General features: G+C 48.5%; 1 protein-coding gene across 2 annotated transcripts in view; it reads right to left on the bottom strand.

The window, feature by feature from the left end:
• The window catches only part of Syt17 (synaptotagmin 17), a 67,835-nt gene that overhangs the window by 6,371 nt on the left and 41,383 nt on the right, over positions 1-20,081 (bottom strand). For both annotated transcript variants that reach the window (XM_050143371.1, XM_050143370.1), the window contains one exon: positions 19,536-19,691. In XM_050143371.1, coding sequence (XP_049999328.1) covers positions 19,536-19,691 — 156 coding nt within the window. The remainder of the gene's footprint in view (positions 1-19,535; positions 19,692-20,081) is intronic.

Genomic DNA, 20,081 nt, shown 5'->3' with positions numbered 1-20,081 from the left:
TATAGTGCGCGCGCGCGTGTGCGCGCGCGCGCGCACACACACACACACACACTTACTTTTCTACTGTCCCCTTGTCATTCAGAATCAATTTCCCAGCAGCCTGTGTGACCCAGACCATAGATAGTCAAGACAAATATCACAAACTCCAAGTGTACCGTGAGGAGGAACCCTCAGGCCCTCTCCAGGAACTATGGATTGGATGTGGGTTGCCCTAACAAAGTTCAGGTGTGGGCCACAGTGTGGCAGTGTTAAGATGGTGGAACCTTTACAAGGTAGAGCAAGAGCAGGCAGGTCATTATGGAACATTAGCCTGAGTCCTAAAGTCTTCCTATCTTGTCATGTGATTCCCCCTTGATGCCATCTGCTGTGAGATCTTCAGTAAGAGACAAAAAATTGGGCCAACCCAATCTTGGACTTTCAGCCTCTCAAAATTGTGTGTCTTTTCTTTAGAATGTACCCAGTCTTACGCATGTTGTGGTAGTAACAGGAAGTGAGCCAACGAGATGGAGCACCCATGTTCCCCATCTGAAACATGACAAATTAGTGTAGTGGATTTTTACTATCAGACAGATACAAGGATACAAGCAGGTAGGCTAGAACGAGGGCTTCTGGGGAAAAGACTATCAACTTTTTCTCCTTTGAAGAGAGGTGAAGGAGATTGTTCTGCGATCATTCTTTTCTATAGTCATGACTCTTGGTCCACAAGAAAGCTCAATGCTCCTTTGTGAGTCAAAGGACATAGGAAAAGACACAGTTAAAAGTCCAAAGGGAAGAGTGTTCAGTATGGGGAAATTTTCCTTATACCAAATCCTTTAGGAACCCATTCCTTGCTGCTCAGAGCGAGCCTCTGAACCACATGATCTCAGGCATCCTGACACCACACTCAGTCCCTGTTGGTAAACTGTACATTGAAATCTAGCTCCCTTCAGAGTAACACACACACACACACACACACACACACACACACACAGAGCGAGAGAGAGAGGCAGAGACAGAGAGACAGAGAGAAAGAGACAGAGACAGAGACATGGAAAGAAAGAGAGACAGAGAAGCAGATGGACACACAAAATGACATACACACACAGACAGAGAGAGAGACAGACAGAGGCACAAACACAGACAGACATATCCACACACAGAGTGGAGTAGAGGGACAGAAATAGAGAGGCAGAGAGAGAGGGAGGGATGAGACGAAGAGAAAGATGGACAGAGAAGAAGAAAGAGGGAGAGGAAAGAGAGAACATAGAGAATAAAAGACAGACATGTACTGGGGGGAGAAAGAGAGAGAGGGAGAGAGAGAGAGAGAGAGAGAGAGAGAGAGAGAGAGAGAGAGAGAGAGAATCCATTTAATCCATTCACCCATTTCACATCTGGGAAAACAGAAGTCCAGAGAAGTAAGTAGAAATTCCTTTGAGCTTGGCCGAAATCTAGCTGCCTTGACCCAGTGTGGCAGATGGCAGCATCCCATGTTGATACTTGCTATGAAATGAGTTTGTTCTTCCCTGCTGGAGCTAAACTCTTTTGATTGCTAATTCCCTTTGTTGAGACAGATGGTTCTAGAAGGGAAGCTGGGCGCCTTTAAATGTGGGTGTGATAAACACTACACAGAAAAAAAGGGGGGATGTGGTCTTCTGCTTCATCAAGGAGAACGGGCTGAAGTGGGGAGGTGGTCCTCAGCTTTGCCAAGAACGGACTGGGGTGGTCCTCTGCTTAGCCAAGGAGAACGGGTTGGGGGTGGGGAAGTTCACAAGACCCATACTGGACAGCACAACCTTTCTGGTTCACCACAGGTGTGGGGTTGAGGGCACCTGCATTTCAGGATGCTCACGAGTTAACCTTAGAGACCCACAGGATCTGTGCTTCTGATTCCTCCACCCTTGCACAGGTCAGTTCTGCACACTCCGACAAGGGTTCCCATTCTCTTTACTTTCTACAGAATCCCCTCAGCAGCAAGCATTCCTCACTCCTGAAATCAGTATGCTACTCCAGGGCTGTCTCTACAGCAAGTCACCTCAGGAGGCTGGAGATGAGTGAGGCTCAGTCATTGAAGAGACTGTTTAAGCGGAAAGAACCCCTGTGAAGAGCTGCCTATGACATGTGCTTGTAACCCCAGAGCTGGGGAGATGGAGACCAGTGAGTCTCTGAGGCTCTGGGGAGATGGACATCGGTGGGTCTCTGAGGCTCACTGGCCAACCAGCCAGGCCTAATTTGCGAACCAGACCTTGGTGGAAGACTTTGTCTTGAAGGGTTGACCTCTGGCCTCCAAACACACAAGCACACATATGGATGAGCACACTTATGAATGCTTTTCCTCATGTAAGTTCTATCCAGCCCCTTTCTGGGTCTCAGTTTCCACACTTAGAAATGGGTGAGCAGGTTTCATGTGCCCCTTCAGAAGCTACTTCTCTGTTCCCAAGACCTTTCCCTGGGCTGAGGCCTCAGTGCAGCAGTAGAGCACTTCCCCCAGAGATCTCAACCTGACTCGGCGCTTCATAAGCTTTCCTGGCTCCGTTCATGACTCAGAGCAGCTGCTCAGACATATCTGTTTGCCTTCGCCTGTTTCATTCCTGCAGCCATCAGGACAGTCTGAGTAACCACACTTTAGTCACCGATCTGCCATCCAGGCACACAGAAAGCACTTAATCCACATTGCAGCCCTGCTGGGAAGGTACTGTTTATACCCCGCCCACCCCCACTTTGCAAATGGGAAATCCACAGCTCAAAGGTATGAGAAGTTCGCTGTCCAGGGTCACCCATACCCCAGGAACAGAAATGAAAGCTCAACACCACTTTCCTTTCCTTATCACAAAGTTAAAGGTCGCAGCTGCCCCCCTCTTGGCTCCCCCACAGGGAGGGGACAAGATGGAAAGTATGATGTAATGCAGGATAGGACTTGGGTGGGGGATGACTCAGGCAGCACAATGCTTGCCGCACAAGCCAGGGGACCTGAGTTCAATCCCCAGAGCCAGGCAGAGGAGGGCACAGCTGCAATCCCAGGGCTGGGGAGCTGGAGACAAGCGGACCTCTGGGGCTCGTTGCCAACCATTCTATCCAGTCCACAAGCTCCAAGTTATGTAAGAGACCCTGTCTCAAAAAGTATGGTAGGGACACCTGTGTGCAGCTCTGGCCAACACACACACATAGACACTACACACACACACACACACACACACGGAATCTCCTTGATTTATGATGTGTGTGTCCTGATATACCTATCACAACTTAAGAGAAAAGAGTGCATACATGCCAGGGGTCAGTTTACTTTCTCTACTCATATAGTTCTTAGGGAATGGTGCCACCCACAGTGTGTGTGTCTGTGTGTGTGTGTATGTGCACGCGCACGTGTGTGTGTGTGTGTGTCTGGGGTCTTCCCACATCAATTACTGAAATCAAAATACTGTCCCTCCCCCTGCCCACAGGCAATACTTCACTGGGACACTCTACCCAGGTGATTATAGGCTTCACCAAGCAGATAATTAAAACTAATCATCCCAAATGGTTCATCAATTAGATCTCTTGTCCTTCCTTAAGAAATGGGAACCAAGATTAAAATCTCTTCAAGGCCCTCTGAGGTTGGGGGACTACTCTATGCCTCTGGGCGGAATATGTGGAGCCTGTGTCTGCTGAGCTGATGCACAAGGTAAAACACTGCTCTCAGATCTGGGTGTGAATCACATCATTCTGTTGGAAGCCTCCGAAGGTGTGACTATAAAGTGATGTTCTTTTTTTCACACCAACCTCCAAATTTTCTACATTGGGCTGAAGATTGTCTCTGCATGGTCGTTCCAGAGAGGCTGGCAAGGCTTTGGTGAGAATGTTTGCTACCAACTGTCTACAAGACACCTCCTGATGTTCCAGGGACACATTAATTTTATCTTCCTTGCTCAGCCGACATGGCTTCAGAGAGATTCTGTTGGCGTGTAGACCTGGGGAGACTCTTGCAGGTGTTTTTCAAATGCACCCCAAGTGATTCTCAAGAATCAGGCTCTGTGAAGAATAAAGCTAGAGGTGGAACGAGGTCCCTTCCATGGTCTGTATAAAGGGACCCGTCATGGTCTGCTCTTCATGGCGTCTAAGAGCTTAGTAGTAAGCACACCTTCAGTGTGTGCGAGGGTGTTTCCAGAGATGATCATAAGGGCTCTGATGTCATCAATAGATTAATATCTTGATGGAGTCTTAATATGGTGGCTTTATGGAGAGGTAGCAAAAGGAGTAGGGGTCTAGTTGGAGGAAGTAGGCTACTGTGGGGGTGGGGGGGATTGTCCTTGGAGTTACATCTCACCCTGACCTCTTCCTGGACTCCCTCGTCACTCTGCTTCCTGTCTGCCAGGAAGAAGCTCCTCAGCCACAAAGCTGGGACTGGAACCCACCGACACTGTGAGCCCAAACCCTTTCCTCCCTGCAGCTGCTCTCTCAGGTACTGGCCACAGCTTTGCAGTCGTGTCTGATGCGGCAGCTGAACCTGTTCTCTGCTCTCATTGGAGGAAACCTCTGTGAACACAACAGTCCCCACCAGAGGCTCACTGAGGGGTTATGGAGAACACTGCCTAGGATGGGAAGGTCTCTTTAACACCACTCCCTCCCACAAGACAACCAGGAATGTGTTCACGGAAATTCACCCTGTTCCCAATCAAGTAAGTCATTCCCCCCTTGGAGGAGTGAGCAGGTACCTGAAAGAATGTGGAGGTGTTACTTCAGGTCAGAGTGCACACACTGTTTCCATGAACAATCAGATTGTGAAGATTTTAGGCTTTGAGGGCCACCTAAGGCCTCTGCTGAAACGACTCAACCATGTTGGTGAAGGAGAAAGAAGCCATAGACATGGCTAGGTTTCAATAAAACTTTATTTGTAAAGCAAGAAGTGGGCCACATTTAGACTATGGGCTGTAGTTTGCTCTCAAAGTGTGGGCTCCAAACCACAGCATTTGAAAAATAGTGTTCAAAAGCTAAACAGCTGGTTCCCTGAGGTGTTATTGGGAGGTGGTAGATTCTTCAAGAGGCAGGGCCTCATAGAAAGAAGTAGGTCATTGGGGTGTAACCTCTCCTTTAAGTGGGGGAATAAAAGATCTTGATACAGGAGCAATTCTAGCTGGCCTTGAATACAAAATTCTCTTGCTGGGATCATTGATATGCAGAAGGCAGGCAGGAGGACTGCATTGGAGAAGCCAGCAAGATGGCTCGGCTGGCAAAGTGCTTGCTGCTGCACCAGTCTGAGCCCTTGGTAGATCCCTGAACCCACAGTAGAGGGAAAGGATTGTCTGCTATTGCTGTGAAGAGACACTATAACTATGGCAACTCTTACAAAGGAAAGCATTTATTTGGTGTGGTTTAGTTTTAGATGTTCGGTCCATTATCATCATGGCAGGGAGCATGCTAGCTGGGAGAACGGAGGCATGCAGGCACACATGGTGCTGGAGAATTCTTCATCTTGAGCCAAAAGCAACAGGAAGTAAACTGACTCACTGGGCATGGCTTGAGCATAGGGGACCACAAAGCCTACTTACACAGAGACACACAGGACCACACCCACTCCAACAAGGCTATACCTCCTAATAGTGCCATTCCCCTTGGGAGCCATTTTCCTTCTAACCAAAACAGGACTGCCTCTCAGAGTTTGTCCTGGCATAGTTTTATTCATGTGTGTGTGCGTGCACATGCACACACACACACACAACCACCAGCCCTACCATCAGCACCACTGCCATCATCACCGCCGCCATCACCACCACCACCATCACAATCATCATATCATCACAATCATTATCATCAAAAGACCCTCTTGCCTCTCTTCTCCTTCTCCCTCCCCACCCCGGTTCAAATCCACCAGTCCTGCACAATGTACTGCCTCACCACAGGCCTAAAAGCCACCAGGCCAACTGCCCACGCTGACTGACATCACTGAGGCTGTCAGCCCAATGCAAATCTTTTCTTCTTTAAAACACTCTGCCTCAGGTGTTCTTTGCCAGGGATGGGATGGGATGAATCTCCAGTTATGGTGAGATCTTGTTTATGATCTAACAAATAAAGCTGGCCTGAAGATCGGAGTGTGGAGCTAGTCACACCAGTCAGCCATAGAGGCCAGGCGCTGGGAAAGACCAACAGACAGATCTCTGTGAGTTCAAGGCCACCCTGGGCTACAAGAGATAGAATCAGTCTAAAAGAGAAACAGAGCCAAGCAGTGGTGGCTCACACCTCTAATCCCAGCAGTAGAGATGGGAGGTGATACAGCTGGGCCGAGAGAGGGATATAAGGCGGGAGGAGACAGGAGCTCAGGATCTAGTCTGAGGCTTCACAGAGACAGCATTCAGTCTGGGACTTGTAGAGACAGGATACCCATTCTGTTTGAGGATTCCACAGAAGTAAGAACTAGTGGCTGATGGCTCTGCTTCCTCTGATCTTTTAGCATCTACCCCATATCTGACTTGGGGATTTTATTATTAATACTAATTAGAATTCACACTCCATCTGGTAGTCTGTCCCAGGGATGTGACAAATACAGATTCCCAGCATTTGTATGCTTTCTTGGGTTTTGAGATAGGGGTGTGTGTGTCTCAGTAGGTAGCTCAGGCTGTCCTGGATTCAGCCAGAGTCTTGCTTTCACCTCTAAATGCTAGGATTACAGCATGTATCTGTACCTAGCTAAGCATCTGTATGTTTAAACTCCTTTACAGGTGATTCAGGGACAGCCAGGTTCCACAGCCACTGCTGGCCTAAGAACCTTTGCACCAGTAAGTTGGGGATTAGAATCCCCATAAAAATACCCAAAGAAATCGGCTCCTTGTCTTTGGAGTGGCAACTCAGTCTTCCTAAGCTAGACCCACGCTGTTACAGGCCTCTCACTTCAAAGGATGACAGTCTCTACCAGGGCACTTTCCTTTTCAGGTGGTAGAGACTCTGAGATGTGATTTTGAGATACAGTGAAGGTCGCACTCTGTTAAAATTCCTTTGAGGCCCAGGCTCAGCGGGTAAAGGCACTTGCCACTGAGCTGACAAACTGAGTTTGATCCTCAAGATTCATACTGTGGAAGGAGAGAACCAATTCCTGCAAGATGTTCTCTGATCGCTCCACATGGGCTTTTACACACACACGCACACACACACACAAACGATGCACACATGTGCACACACAGAGTAAACAAATGTAAAAATTACTAGTACATATAACTAGTGTATTATAAAATTCACAGAAATGTATAGTACCACATATATATAAGTTATAAATTACACAAATAAGTATGTATATATGTGCTCATATATACATACATCTGCAAAGTATGTGTAACTTGTGTGTGTGTGTGTGTGCATGCATGTGGATGAGTGTGTGGGTGCAGGTGTGCATGTGTGTAAAGGTCAGAGGTCAACCTCCGGTGTTATTCCTAAGTCACCTTTTATTTTGAGACACGGTCTCTCATTGGTCTCAGCTTGCCAAGTGAGCCCCAGAGATCCATCTGTCTTCACTTCACCTCCCCAGCACTGGGGTTCCTGGGGGTTCAAATCAGCTCCTTATATTTGTACAGCAAGCAGTCAGCACGGCAAGCACTCTGCTCACTGGTCTATCTCTCCAGCCCTGGTGTCTCGGGTTGTTTCTTTATAGCAATGTGGCCCCTTTGGGCCCCCATATACAGGTGGTGTGTACCCATGAACCACAGGTGTTGAAGGACTAGAGAGTGGCCCGGTAAAAGCTCTGCTCATTCCTGCAGAGGTTTCCCGCCCTCCTTTCTGGGCCCTTTAGTCCACCCGCCTGGGCCACGGCAGCTGGGCTATAGCATTTGTTTGCAGAGGAAGACATTTCTGTTTGCACACATTTTTGTAGGTGGAGACAGGAAGCCTGGAAAAATCTGCCGAAATCCACAAAGAGGAGCAGGCAGCATGGCTCCTCTGCTTCCCTAAGAGTTTTCCACACTTGACAGGTAAGAAGAAACTCCTCAGGGAGAGTAACCAAGCCCCAGGCAGGGTAGGCAGAAGGCCCTGAGCTCTGCCCTCCCTCTGACAATCTACCTTCCTGGACTGTTGTCAGAGGCCACACTCCTGTTCTAGCTCAGGAGGTCCTGTCTCTTTAGGACTGCCGCTGATGCTGCAACCTTCCCTCACCCACACTGCCCTACACCACGGGGTGCTTAGCAGCATCTCGGGCCTTTACTAGATGCCTGTAGCATCTCCTGGGCTGTGACAGCCAAGAATGGTCCCAGACATCGCAAGACATCTGCTGGAGGGTTAAGTCAAATCAGCTGCGAACTGCGTGTCTAACTGGACAGCTGCTCAGGGCATCCCAGGTTACTACTGGGCATTGAGTGATGCCCCCTCCCCAAAGTCGACTGTGGCCCTGAACTTGGACGGCCAGAGAGGAAACAGGACAAACTATGCGAGGCTCAGGATAGCTCTGCTATTTGCTGACTACAGAGAAGGCTGTGTGATCCTCGAAACCTGATGGCCAATCTCCCTGGCCTGCACAGCTGGACTACATTTCCCAGCGTCCCCTGCAGTGATCTGCATTCCTTCCAGTCCTGGCATAAAATCTCCCCATGTAATAATAATCAATGCCTGTGCCTCTTTGGCGTTCTGTCTCTATCTCTTGTCCCTATTGCATCAAGGGGTTGGAAATGACAGCCAGAAAAATTTGAGATCATAGCAGAACCTGGGAGGAGCCTGGGTCACACCACAGCATGGAAGCCCCTCGTGGAAAGAGCCTCAGGACCGGTGCTGGAAAATAGCTAACTTCTGTTGCTGCAAAGTGTAGAGTCTTGCCTGGAGGCTGACCTATTGCATCAGCCAGGCCCCCCCTTAGCCATACACAACCTTGCCTTTCAGCAAGTCATCTGAACTTCCTGGGCATCTCCCCAGCCCTGCAAAATGGGGTGATAACAACAGAGTGTGCACCCCTCATTTGAACATCCAGTCTCTCACAGTGCTTCAGTCCAGACATGATGTTACAAGTGGAGATGTCACACCATGAAATCTTGGTTTGCAGATGCTCTTTAGATTATGTGCATAAGGTATAGAAGAACTTCACGTTTAGACTTGGGTCCCATCCCCAAAATAGCTCATTATGAATATGCAAACAATCAGAATTTTTTTTGAAATCTGTAACACTTTTGGTTCCACGCATTTTGCACAAGTGGCATGTACTTCATCTGGTCACCGTGAAGATCACTGAGACAGTGTTACAGAGTGTCTGGGGCAGTGCTAGGCGGACACTGAGCACTTTATAAAGGTTGGTTATTACAACTGTGGGACCGTCCAGTCTCTGCCCCTCTCAGTTAAAGAGTTTCCTAACTTCTGTTTTACTTTCTTGTCCAGCTAGAATTTCAAACCTGAGCCACTCGGTCGAGCTATGATACTTCTTGTAGCAAAGGACAGGGGTCTCATTTGCGCCCCGGGGTTGTCCAGGCACAAGATAGGTGTCCTGCCTCTCCTACTCAGAGGCCGCCAAAAGGTCAAGAGTGGACTTAAACAGAGATTGGAGGGGATTTCCCCCATGAATCACCTACAGATTCCTGAAGCCTCCAACGCATTAAGCAGGATGAGGTGCACCCCACGGCAGACACAAGATAGGCATTTTGGCTGCCAGCTCAGTGGACAAGGCACAAGCATGGGGGCCCACTAGGTTCTAAGGGTTCTAAAGGACATGCCACAAAGTCTCTGAGTCCCTCCTGTGGCCAGTGTGGGACGCCTGTTGATGAAGCTGGAAGGACGGCCTGTTCCTGTGCTTCTCATTCATCTGTTTGTTGGTGTATGCACACGTGAGTGTGCACACACACGCGGAAGTGAGCAGTTGATGTGAGGTGTCCTCCTCAGTACTCTGCCCCTCACTTTTTGAGGCAGGGTTATTTACTGAACCTGGAGCTCAATGACTGGCTGCCCTGTCTGTCCAGCAAGCCTCAGGGACCCTGTGTCCATCTGTCTAGTGTTAAGGTTACTGGTGTGTGCTGCTGTACCCCACTTTCTGTGTTTCTAAGGATCAGAACTCAGGTCCTCAGGTTACCCACTGGGCCATCTCCCCAGCCCTGCCTGTCCTTCACTCCTGAGTGTGTTCCAGGTGAATGGCGCCTTTGCCTATGCCTCTCCAAGACTGACTCCCGCAGAAGCATCCATGCCTTGTTCTGATGCTGGGGGCTGAGGAAGCAGAGACCCAGAGAAGAAGTTTTCATGTCGACCTACAAACTGGAAAAGCGAGAAAGTGACACCCACGGAGCATCTGCTCTGTGCAAAGTCCTTGCAGGCACACTGTCTTACCCAGTGCTTCCAGAGCCACATCTGTTCCCAGGGCTTGCGGCCATAGGTACACAGTAGGAGTTGGATAAATTGTCATATTCTCGCTCCTTACCATAGCCCTGACTTGTTGCATAGTCCACTCCCTTCATTAATTCTGATCTGGTACTCTAGCCCTTCTCCCTCTTTTAAAAACAAAGCAAGCTCACTTCTGCCCCATGGACTTTACACTTGCCATTTTCTTCTCTATCGAGAATGTTCCTTTCTTGCCTTTTTTGCATAGATGGTTCTTTCTCGGCATCGATTACTCAAGGGTTTCCCTTGGGGCAGTGTCTGGTAAGAGCTATACAACCCTCACTATTACTACGGTCGCTTATTTGTTTATTTGAGGGAAGGGGTATGGCAGTAGGAGAATAACTTTTGGGAGTTGACTCTTTTCTTTTCGTACGTAGATCCCGAGAATCACCCTTGGGTCAATAGGCTTGGCAGGGAAAGCCTTTGCCCACTGAGCTGTCTCACTCACCCTGGAGATGGACTTTACTTGTATCTTGATAGGTAAAAAATAGGAGCTGAAGAGACAAGAAGGTTTTGCTCTCAGTGGCACAGTGACTAAGCTGTGGGGCTTGAGCTTCCTGATTCTCAAAGCCTAGGGTTGTTTCATACAGCAAAAGGCTTCCTGGAAAAGCCAGACAGGGACACTGGCCTGTGCCCCACTGGCCTGTGCCCCACTGGCCTGTACCCCACTGGCCTGTACCCCACATGCTGTGCCTTTCCTGCTCACAGAAGCTCTAGGTGGATGCAGGCACAGGAGGTGTGTAGAGGGATTTTTGTGGCTCCTTGATTTCTAGCACGGGCCAATCCCAAGGATGGCCCTGGATGCTGAACTCGAGGTGGCTTTGTGTAGTGTTTGAGGCAGATTTGGGTAAAGGCCTGGCCTCTGAGGGCCTTCCTGTCTCACAACAGGCTTGCTTGATGATCTACTCTGGGCTCCCCAGGGCTCACACCTCCCCCACAGGGCATTAGGTATTTTGCTCATTGCTGAGATGAATTTCCTGAAAGAAGCTACTTGAAGGAGGAAGGGTTTACTCTGGTTGTGGTTTACCATTGGTGGAGGGGGTGTGGCGGTTCTCAGACATATCTGGGTAGAACTTTCTCTTAACCTGCCTCCAGCTCGCTAACTTCCTGTCTGCCATGGGGGGTTCACAAGGTGAGCATCTTGTTTCGGTTCCTTTTCTTTGTTGGTGGCTGACATGTTCATTCTTATCTTCTCAAGAGGGTTCGCCCTTCCTTTTTAGAGCAGTGGTTCTCAACCTTCCTAATGCTGCGATCCTCCAATACAGTCTCTCATGTGGTGGTGACCCCAACCATAAAGTCACTTTCATTGCTACTTCACTGCTATAATTTTGCTACTGTTATGAATTATGATGTAAAAATCTGATATGCGACCCCAAAGGGGTCGTGACCCACAGGTTGAGAACCACTGTTTTGGCGCATGGCCGTCATAGCTGCTGTGAAGCCCTGGGTGGGGGAATCCCAACATCTGGACGGGGTTATGGCTGCACCACCAATTGTATGTTTCCCTAGGAATCTGTCAAGTTGTCTTGGTTCTTTATGAATGAAGCCATTTTGAATTGTTAAGACATATATTTGAATACTATAAGACCCTGAGTCTTGTTTAATCCCTATTAATATGTTGGTGTTTAAACAACTAAACTAATTAGCTTCAGATCACAAGTTCCACCTGGCCTTTGGTGTGACATTATTCCAGCCTCAGCTCAATTTTCAGTGCCTGTGCTATGGTATTTAGTCTGCCCTGGGTATGTCCCCCAGGGATCAGTGAAGGAGCTGGGGACAATCCAGCCTGTGCAGCTCAGCTCTCAAAGCCTCGGCTATACCATCTGAGGGTCATAGCCACTCCCACTGAGCGTGGGGTCCACACGCAGGTTGATGGGGACCCTTATCCAGCTCTCCGCTTTGCGAGCTTCCCTGGTGTCTGGTTGCCAGGGCGACTTTCCTGATCCTCTGGCTGGACTGAGGGCATTAAGCTGTTCACTCAGCCGCTTGCTGCTCATGAGCAGATCTGGGACTGGAGCCTGGTGGAGATGCCAGCTCTGACCCGGCTCACACCCTGCCAACGCAGGATGCTGTGGGAGGCCGCACTGGGCTCGTTCTGCATCTGGTGGCGTAGGATATGTTCGTTTCTGGACATGATGCCAGTTGCTAACTTTGGGGTAATGGGGATTAGATGAGAAAGGGCTAGAGTAACAACTACACCAACCGGGCTGAGCTGTGCACATCCAAAGAGCCAACACTCAGCCCCTCACACTGAGATGATTACAGACGGGACTTTTTTCAGTGGCTGTCTGAGCTGGCCAGGTCCACATGCTGCTTTGCCTTTAATTCTTATTTTCCCATCTTCCCCCCCCCCCCCGAGACAGGATTTCTCTATGTAGCCCTGGATGTCCTGGAACTCTCTCTGTAGACCAGTCTGGCCTCGAACTCACAGAGATCCGCCTGCGTCTGCCTCCAGAATTCTTGGATTACAGGTTATGCCACCACTGACCTACACCTTTAATTCTATAGCAGGAATAACGTGCTACGTTTTACATGTGAAGACGTTGGGCTCAGAGAGGTAGAATGACTTGCTTAAGGTCACAGCTGACTAATGATGGGGTCAAACTCATCCCAAGACTTTGTAGCTCCAGGGTCTGGTCCTTCTGTGATAGGACTGTCTCACATAAGCACCATCATCACTATCACCAAGAACAACATCAGCATCAACACCAGTAGCAACAGCAACAGAAACAACAGCACCAGGACCAGCACTATCATCACCGCCATGACCAGCACAGCAGCGTCAACTAGCATGACTAGCTTCGGCATCACCAAAACTATCACATCTGGTAAGTCTTAAGTATCAGCCATGCGCGAGGCGTGCTCAAGGCTTATGCTATAAAGTGTTGAGTTAGAAACTCAGAGGAGAAACTGAAGAGTAAAAGAGAATATCATTCGCTTGGTGTTGCAAACTAGGTGGCAAAGGTGAAATCAGGATCAAATCACGTCCTTCCACTCCGTAGTCTGCATAGCCTGGAGTCTTCTTTCTATGGCTTGGCTGGGCTTTGTGCTCAGGAAACCCAGCTGCATGAGGGGAGCTGGGAGCTGGGGAGAAGCATGGCAGACGGGTTGGGATAGGGCCAGAAGTGTGCCCCAGAATAAACGCATGATATCTCTCCATCTTGGAACAATCTCAGACTAGCTTCCTTCTCTCTCCTTCAGTGGATGTGTTCAACTTTTCCACAAGCTTGCTGCCTAAGCCTGGTGTGTGTGTGTGTGTGTGTGTGTGTGTGTGTGTGTGTGTGCGTGCGCACGCGCATGTGTGTGTGTGCATGTGCACGCATTCACAGGGGTGTATGTGTGCATGTATACTATTCATAGGTGTGTGTGAATGTGTGTACATGTGCATTCTTAGGTGTATGTGTGTGTGTGCTTGTTGAGTCGTGTGTGGAGGTTAGAGATCAATGTCAGGTGTTTTTTTCTATCACACTTCACCGTATTTATTTAGAGACAGGGTCTCACTTAATAGTCCTCACTGGCCTTGAATTCACAGAGATCTGCCTGCCTCTGTCTCCCCAGTGTTAGGACTAAAGGCTTGTGTCACCATCCTCCATCTGGTCATCTACCCTATTTTTCGAGACAGCTTCTTTCACTGAACCTGGGGTTCAGTAACTGGCTAGACTTGCTGGTCATTGAGACCCACGTACCCCCCCCCCCCCCCCCCCCCATCTCTACCTTCCAGTGCTGGGATTATAGCCATGCAGCACCACACATGGCTGTTCAAACCGAACACATTTTACGCATGCCATCTGGCGCCCATCAGAGCCCTAGGTTTTTCCTGGGTAGATGTTGGAAGCACCACCCTCCGTCCTTTGATCTGTACCCGTTGCCTCCCCACCCATCTCACTGCTGCAGCAGATTCAGTTAACTAACCACTTCTGCACTCCAGCTGCAGAGAGACAGGCAATTAGGAAACACAGACCAGGTGCCTTGGAACTCGCTCTCAAGTGGGGCCTGGGAGACTTCCAAACAGACAGTGGGTAGGGAGGGATCACAATAGACTCCGGGCAAAGTCTCCTGACATAGTTTGTGCAAGAGAGCCGCCTCAGAGCTCTGAGAGGTAGATGCCACGGCAGGGTTGGTAATCGTGAGTTGAGCTCTGGACATCGGGTTTTTAAACAGTCCTTGTCAGGCTCACGGCTACGGCGCCTGCTTGTAACCGCAGCACTCTGGAGGCAGGGCGAAGGGAGGCAGGAGGTGACTTGAAGCCAGCCAGGGCCAGACAGAGAGTCTACACTTTAGTTTGCTTTCTTTTGCTGGGGAATTTATTAAGAACAGAGATTTATTTGACTCACAAGTTTGGAGGCTAGAGACTATGTAGTTCCAGCGGGTTTTGAACCCACAATCTTCCTATTTCCATCTCCTATGCACCAGCATCACAGTCATTGCCAACACTCCTGGCTGGAACCTGCATTGTACCATGCGTGGGAAACTCAGAGGGTTGGCAGGAGAGGAGCGGGAGATCAGGGAAGGGAGGGAGAGGAAGAAAGAGGGGGAAGGGAGGGAGGCAGAGAGAGAGGGAGGTACCAGACATTCCTTGGCTTTCTTCAGAGCTGTCCATCACAAGTTATTATTAATGGGATGCCTGGACGTCTGTGTCCTGGGCAGGTTCTGCAGCAGGTACTCTGAGAGCCAGAGCAGGGGTTCTATATGACGCCTTACAGGCGTGTGATACCATGCCCAGAGTATAGAATTATTATTATTGTTGTTGCTGTTGTTGTCTTCCCAAAGTGAAATTCCCCACCATTAAAAGCAGCTCCCTGTGTACCCTGCTGTCAAACCCAGGGACCCCATTCTCACAGATTTTGACTGCTCTCCATTCTGCTTGTCCTTTTCTGACTGGCTCATTCTACAGCACACGATTTCATGCTGTAGCCGGCATCTGATGAGTTTCCTTTTTAGGTCTACTGGGCATTTCTTGGTCTGGACTTGCCCTCTGTCCATCACTGGACACCAGGTGGTTCCCCTTCTAGCTGTTTGCAGTGCTGGGAACACAGGAACACACACATCCGGGCCTCTGCTTTCAGTTCCCATAGATTCCCTACCCCTTTTCTACACAGAGATGTAGAATTGGTGGATGGCAATAGAGTTCTATTTCTAAGTTTGTGAATATTAAATGGAGTCCCTTCCTTCCTCCCCTCTCCTTCCTCCCTTCCTTTTCTTTCTGATTCTCTTCCTCTCTTCCCCGCCTCTCCTAATTTTTCCTTCTTCCATCAATTCCTTCCTCTTCTTCCTCTCTATACTGTTCCTCCTCCTCCTCCCTCCCAATCACTACGATGGCCAACTCACAGCCCCTCCTCCCGCAGGACCTTAGTGGATTTTCTAGAAAGGTCCTGAACCACACATTTCGAGGTTGGGAAAGCAAACTTCCCTTTTCTTTTTTTCTTTTTAAACCTCAGCTGAAAAATAAAATCACCTGACTGCAGGGCAGACACGTCCTCCTGCGAGGAAAAGAAACTGTTCAGAGCTCCCAGCCCCGAGGCTAATAACAGGTTTCCTCCTGGGAGTATCAGCAAATGCTTAAATTGCAGATCAACCTGACTTCCCCTGAGAAGTGTTTGGAAACACGGGGCTGGGCTGGAATTCAGATCTCTGGCTTGGAGGCAAGAACACTCTTTCCAAGTCAGCAGAGAAAGCAAGTCAGGAACCCGAGGAGCTGCATGGGTAGGGGTGGGGTAGGGGGAGAAGATGGGATGCGACCTGTCTGGCTTTGCCTAGATCCAAATCCACTCATCTGCCTGCCTTTCTGCTACTGTTCCAGCCGGAGTCCTTTAGGTAAAAGGCCAGCCAGCTGTAGTTCCTACTCTCAGCTGTGACTGCACCCTAGCCTAGCTAAGCATTAGAAATATCTGGGAGTACTTTATAATATCTTTATATATACAGTAGACCCCTTTGTCGGTAGGGAGACAGGCTGAGAGGCCCAGTGGATGCCCCAAACAGCTCACAGTACCACCTCTGTATGTTCTTTCCTATTCATACCCGTGACAGAGTTTAACTTAGAAACACAGCAGCATAAGAGATGAACACCAGCCACTAATAAACTAGAATACTAACGTCTGTAGACTGCCCTCTGGGTCCTGTGGGCATGGTCTGTGGGATTTTCCACTGAGTGTTTTTGCACGTCATTTGATGATGGCTGGCTGAAACCCTAGCAGCAAAACTGTGCGGAGGTGAGGACCCGTTGCCGATACCCAGCCCCAGCACTCTGCTCCAGTCTCTGGGGATGAGGCTTGGCCACGGGCTACATTCTCAAGCTTCCCAATAACGCTGTAAGTAGCCCTGGCATCATGGTGTGGGGGAGCTGTGCTAACTTCCTCCAGAGTGAGTATTTGCCGCGGCACTGGCCCTGAGGAGCACGAGCCTTGGCGCTTGTATAGTTAAGCATATTTTCTTGTGTGTCAAGAGCACAGGTCTCGGACAGGCAAGAGAGTTCAGTGGGTCAAGGGCCAAGTCTGACAACTTCAATTTGATCTCGGGGCTTACATGTTGGAAGGAAAGAATGGACTCCCTCAAGCTCCCCTTCACAGACACCATGATATACAAGTGTTCACACATACACACACATGAATACATAAATGCAATTTGATGGGGAGGGCATTTCTGATAGAGCTGACAATGCTGCCCAATGAAAACAGTTATCTGAAAGGTGAGGTTGCATGTGATCACACGCTTGCACAGTCATCTGAGAGGTGGGGCTGTGTGTGCACACACTTGCACTTTGAACACCTTTTTCTCACAGACTGTGTGAGATTCCAGGGGGGTTGAAACCCTCTGCAATTAAGTGCAAGCTTCTTCACACTTGATTTGTTTCCCGAGGAACCTGACACCTTCACGGATAATTTCAGTACAGCAAGCAGTAGAGTGATGGCTATAAAGAGGCCCAAGCGACCCTGAGGACCCAGATGAGATCAACTGGGTTTCTGCTCTGTCCTTAACACTTGGAAACAGTGTCTGGGCAAGGAGAACATGTTTAATACATACTCGTTGAATTCATGAATAACTTCAAAAATATTCTTTTCCATTTATTCTTTGAAAATGTCATCAGTGTGTGTGTGAGTGTGTGTATGTGTGTGTGCGCTCGCGTGTGTGTGCATACTGGTGCATGTGTATGTGAAACCCAGAGGAGGAGGTGAATTTCATTCACCTCCTTGAGAATCTGATGAGCACTGTCAAGGAGCCCCCAGTACTAAGGTTACAGGCTCCTGCAGCCATGCATGGTTTTGATACACGTGCTGTGATTTGAACCCTGTGCTACTACAGAGAGGACTCTTATCCACTGAGCCATCTCCTCAGCATTTCATACAGAGTTTCTAGTTGCTCCAGAGCAGGACTCCTGGAGGGTAACGTCAGCCCAGCCAGAACCACAGAGCACATCGGAGCTCTGCCTGAGTTGGGTTTTTGTTTTGTTTTTAAGAAAAGGCCTCACGATGAAAGGAGACAGAGACAGAGACCCACATTGGAGCACTGGACTGAAATCTCAAGGTCCAAATCAGGAGCAGAAGGAGAGAGAGCACAAGCAAGGAACTCAGGACCGCGAGGGGGGCACCCACACACTGAGACAATTGGGATGTTCTATCGGGAACTCACCAAGGCCAGCTGGCCTCGGTCTGAAAAAGCCTGGGTTAAAACCGGTCTTGCTGAACATAGCAGACAATGAGGACTACTGAGACCTCAAGAACAATGGCAATGGGTTTTTGATCCTACTGCACGTATTGGCTTTGTGGGAGCCCAGGCAGTTTGGATGCTCACCTTACTAGACCTGGATGGAGGAGGGTGGTCCTTGGAATTCCCACAGGGCAGGGAACCCTGATTGCTCTTTGGGCTGACGAGGGAGGGGGACTTGATTGGGGGAGGGGGAGGGAAAGGGGAGGCGGCGGTGGGGATGAGACAGAAATCTTTAATAAATAAATAAATAAATTTAAAAAAGAAAAGAAAAGAAAAGGCCTCATGTAGCCCAGGCTGTCTACAAGTTGGCTAAGTAGCTGAGGCTGACCTTGAACTTTTGATCCTCTGGAGTGCTGGGATTACAGGTGAGCACCATCACACCTGCTCTGTATGGTACTGGGCATTGAACTTGAGCCTCATGTATGCTAGTCAAGTACTCTAGCTTGAGCTCAACCCAGCTCCTTGCCCAGGCTCTCAAGTGACAAGAGCTATGACATAAGGTTTGATGATTTATTTATGCTCCTAAAATTTAGGGTGATTTGTTATGCAGTAACAGATAACTAATAACCCCTAAAATTAAACACAATCATATCCCAGAAAAGCAAATTAAATTTTACTAGAGAGTAGCACACAACACCTGCACTTAAATATTATATTCTCCATGACTTTTACACCTGTCCTTTTTGAGTTAGGCGACCTCACTTCCTACACACACACACTTACTTAAATCTTTTTTTTTTTGAAAGCTGGATTGATGGCTCAGAGATTAAGAGCTCTGTTTGCTCTTCCAGAGGTCCTGAGTTCAATCCCCAGCAACCACATGGTGGCTCACAACCATTTAGAATGGGATCTGATGCCCTCTTCTGGTGTGTGTATATATAATAAATAAAGATATCTTTTAAAAGATTTTTTTTTTTTTGACACAGAGTTTCTCTGTGAAGCTCTGGATGTCCTGGAACTCCCTCTATAGACTAGGCTGGTCTCGAACTCAGAGACCAACCTGCCTCTGCTTCCAGAGTGCTGGGATTAAAGGTGTGAGCCAACACTCAACCTTCTCTATTTATATTAAACCCATCCATTTGAATCATCATCACTACCACCATCCACATCATCGGTACCACCACCATCACTATCATCATCCCCATCATCAGTACCAACACCATCATCAACAAATCTGACATAATATGTATCAGATATTATTCAAGGGTCATAAATCATTTACTTGATATAGTAAACCTATAACACAAGAGCTAATATTATTCATATTTTATAGATGAAAAAACGGAGGCCCCGGGGGAGCTAAGTAACTTATATGGTAGTTTCAAGGAATCTAGCTTGAGTTAGATTCCTGACAAATACAAAACAATTGTGTTTAGGGTCTATAGGTGTTGTCCAAGTTTATGGATAGGGAGTGGGTTCAAATCTAGGTAGTTGAAGGGCAGACACCAAATTCTTAGGCACAACTCTCTCTAGATGCCTTCAGCTTTTATGTAACAAGCTGAACATTCCTCACCAGGGCTTCCTTGGGGTCTCGGATGTCACCTTACCTGTGAATACTAGGCTGGCATTTTCCAGTTCTTCCTGGGGAACTTTGAAGCTGAAGGATTCGTTGTAAAAAGGGTCAATTGTGCCTCTTAAGAATGACGTCTTCTTGGTCTTCACAAGCTTGAGTCCATGTACCAGCTGGATTTTTACAAACGGGTCTGAGAATTGGATATAACATTATAGAACACTGGAGATGAGGAAACAGAATCTAGTCATCTCTTCAACTTCCCAGCCTCCCTCTTGTTCTCCTGTCCATCCATCCACCCAATTTTTGCCTATCTCAACCAATTCATCCATCCATCTATACGAGCACTCATCTACTCTTTTGCCCATCCATTTCCCATCTATCCATCAAGTCATTAATACACTCACCATTCACCATTCTTCATCCATCCACCCATCCATCCATCCACCCACCCATCCATCCACCCATTCACCCATCCATCCACCCATTCATCCATCCACCCACCCATCCACCCATCCATCCATCCATCCATCCATCCATCCATCCATCCACCCACCCACCCTTCCATCCACCCACCCATCCA

The sequence above is a fragment of the Alexandromys fortis genome, unplaced genomic scaffold, assembly GCF_014885135.2.
Source record: "Alexandromys fortis isolate MF-2015 unplaced genomic scaffold, M_Fortis_MF-2015_v1.1 scaffold_45, whole genome shotgun sequence".
NCBI lineage: Eukaryota > Metazoa > Chordata > Mammalia > Rodentia > Cricetidae > Alexandromys > Alexandromys fortis.
This window is presented reverse-complemented; position numbering and strand designations above follow the sequence as displayed.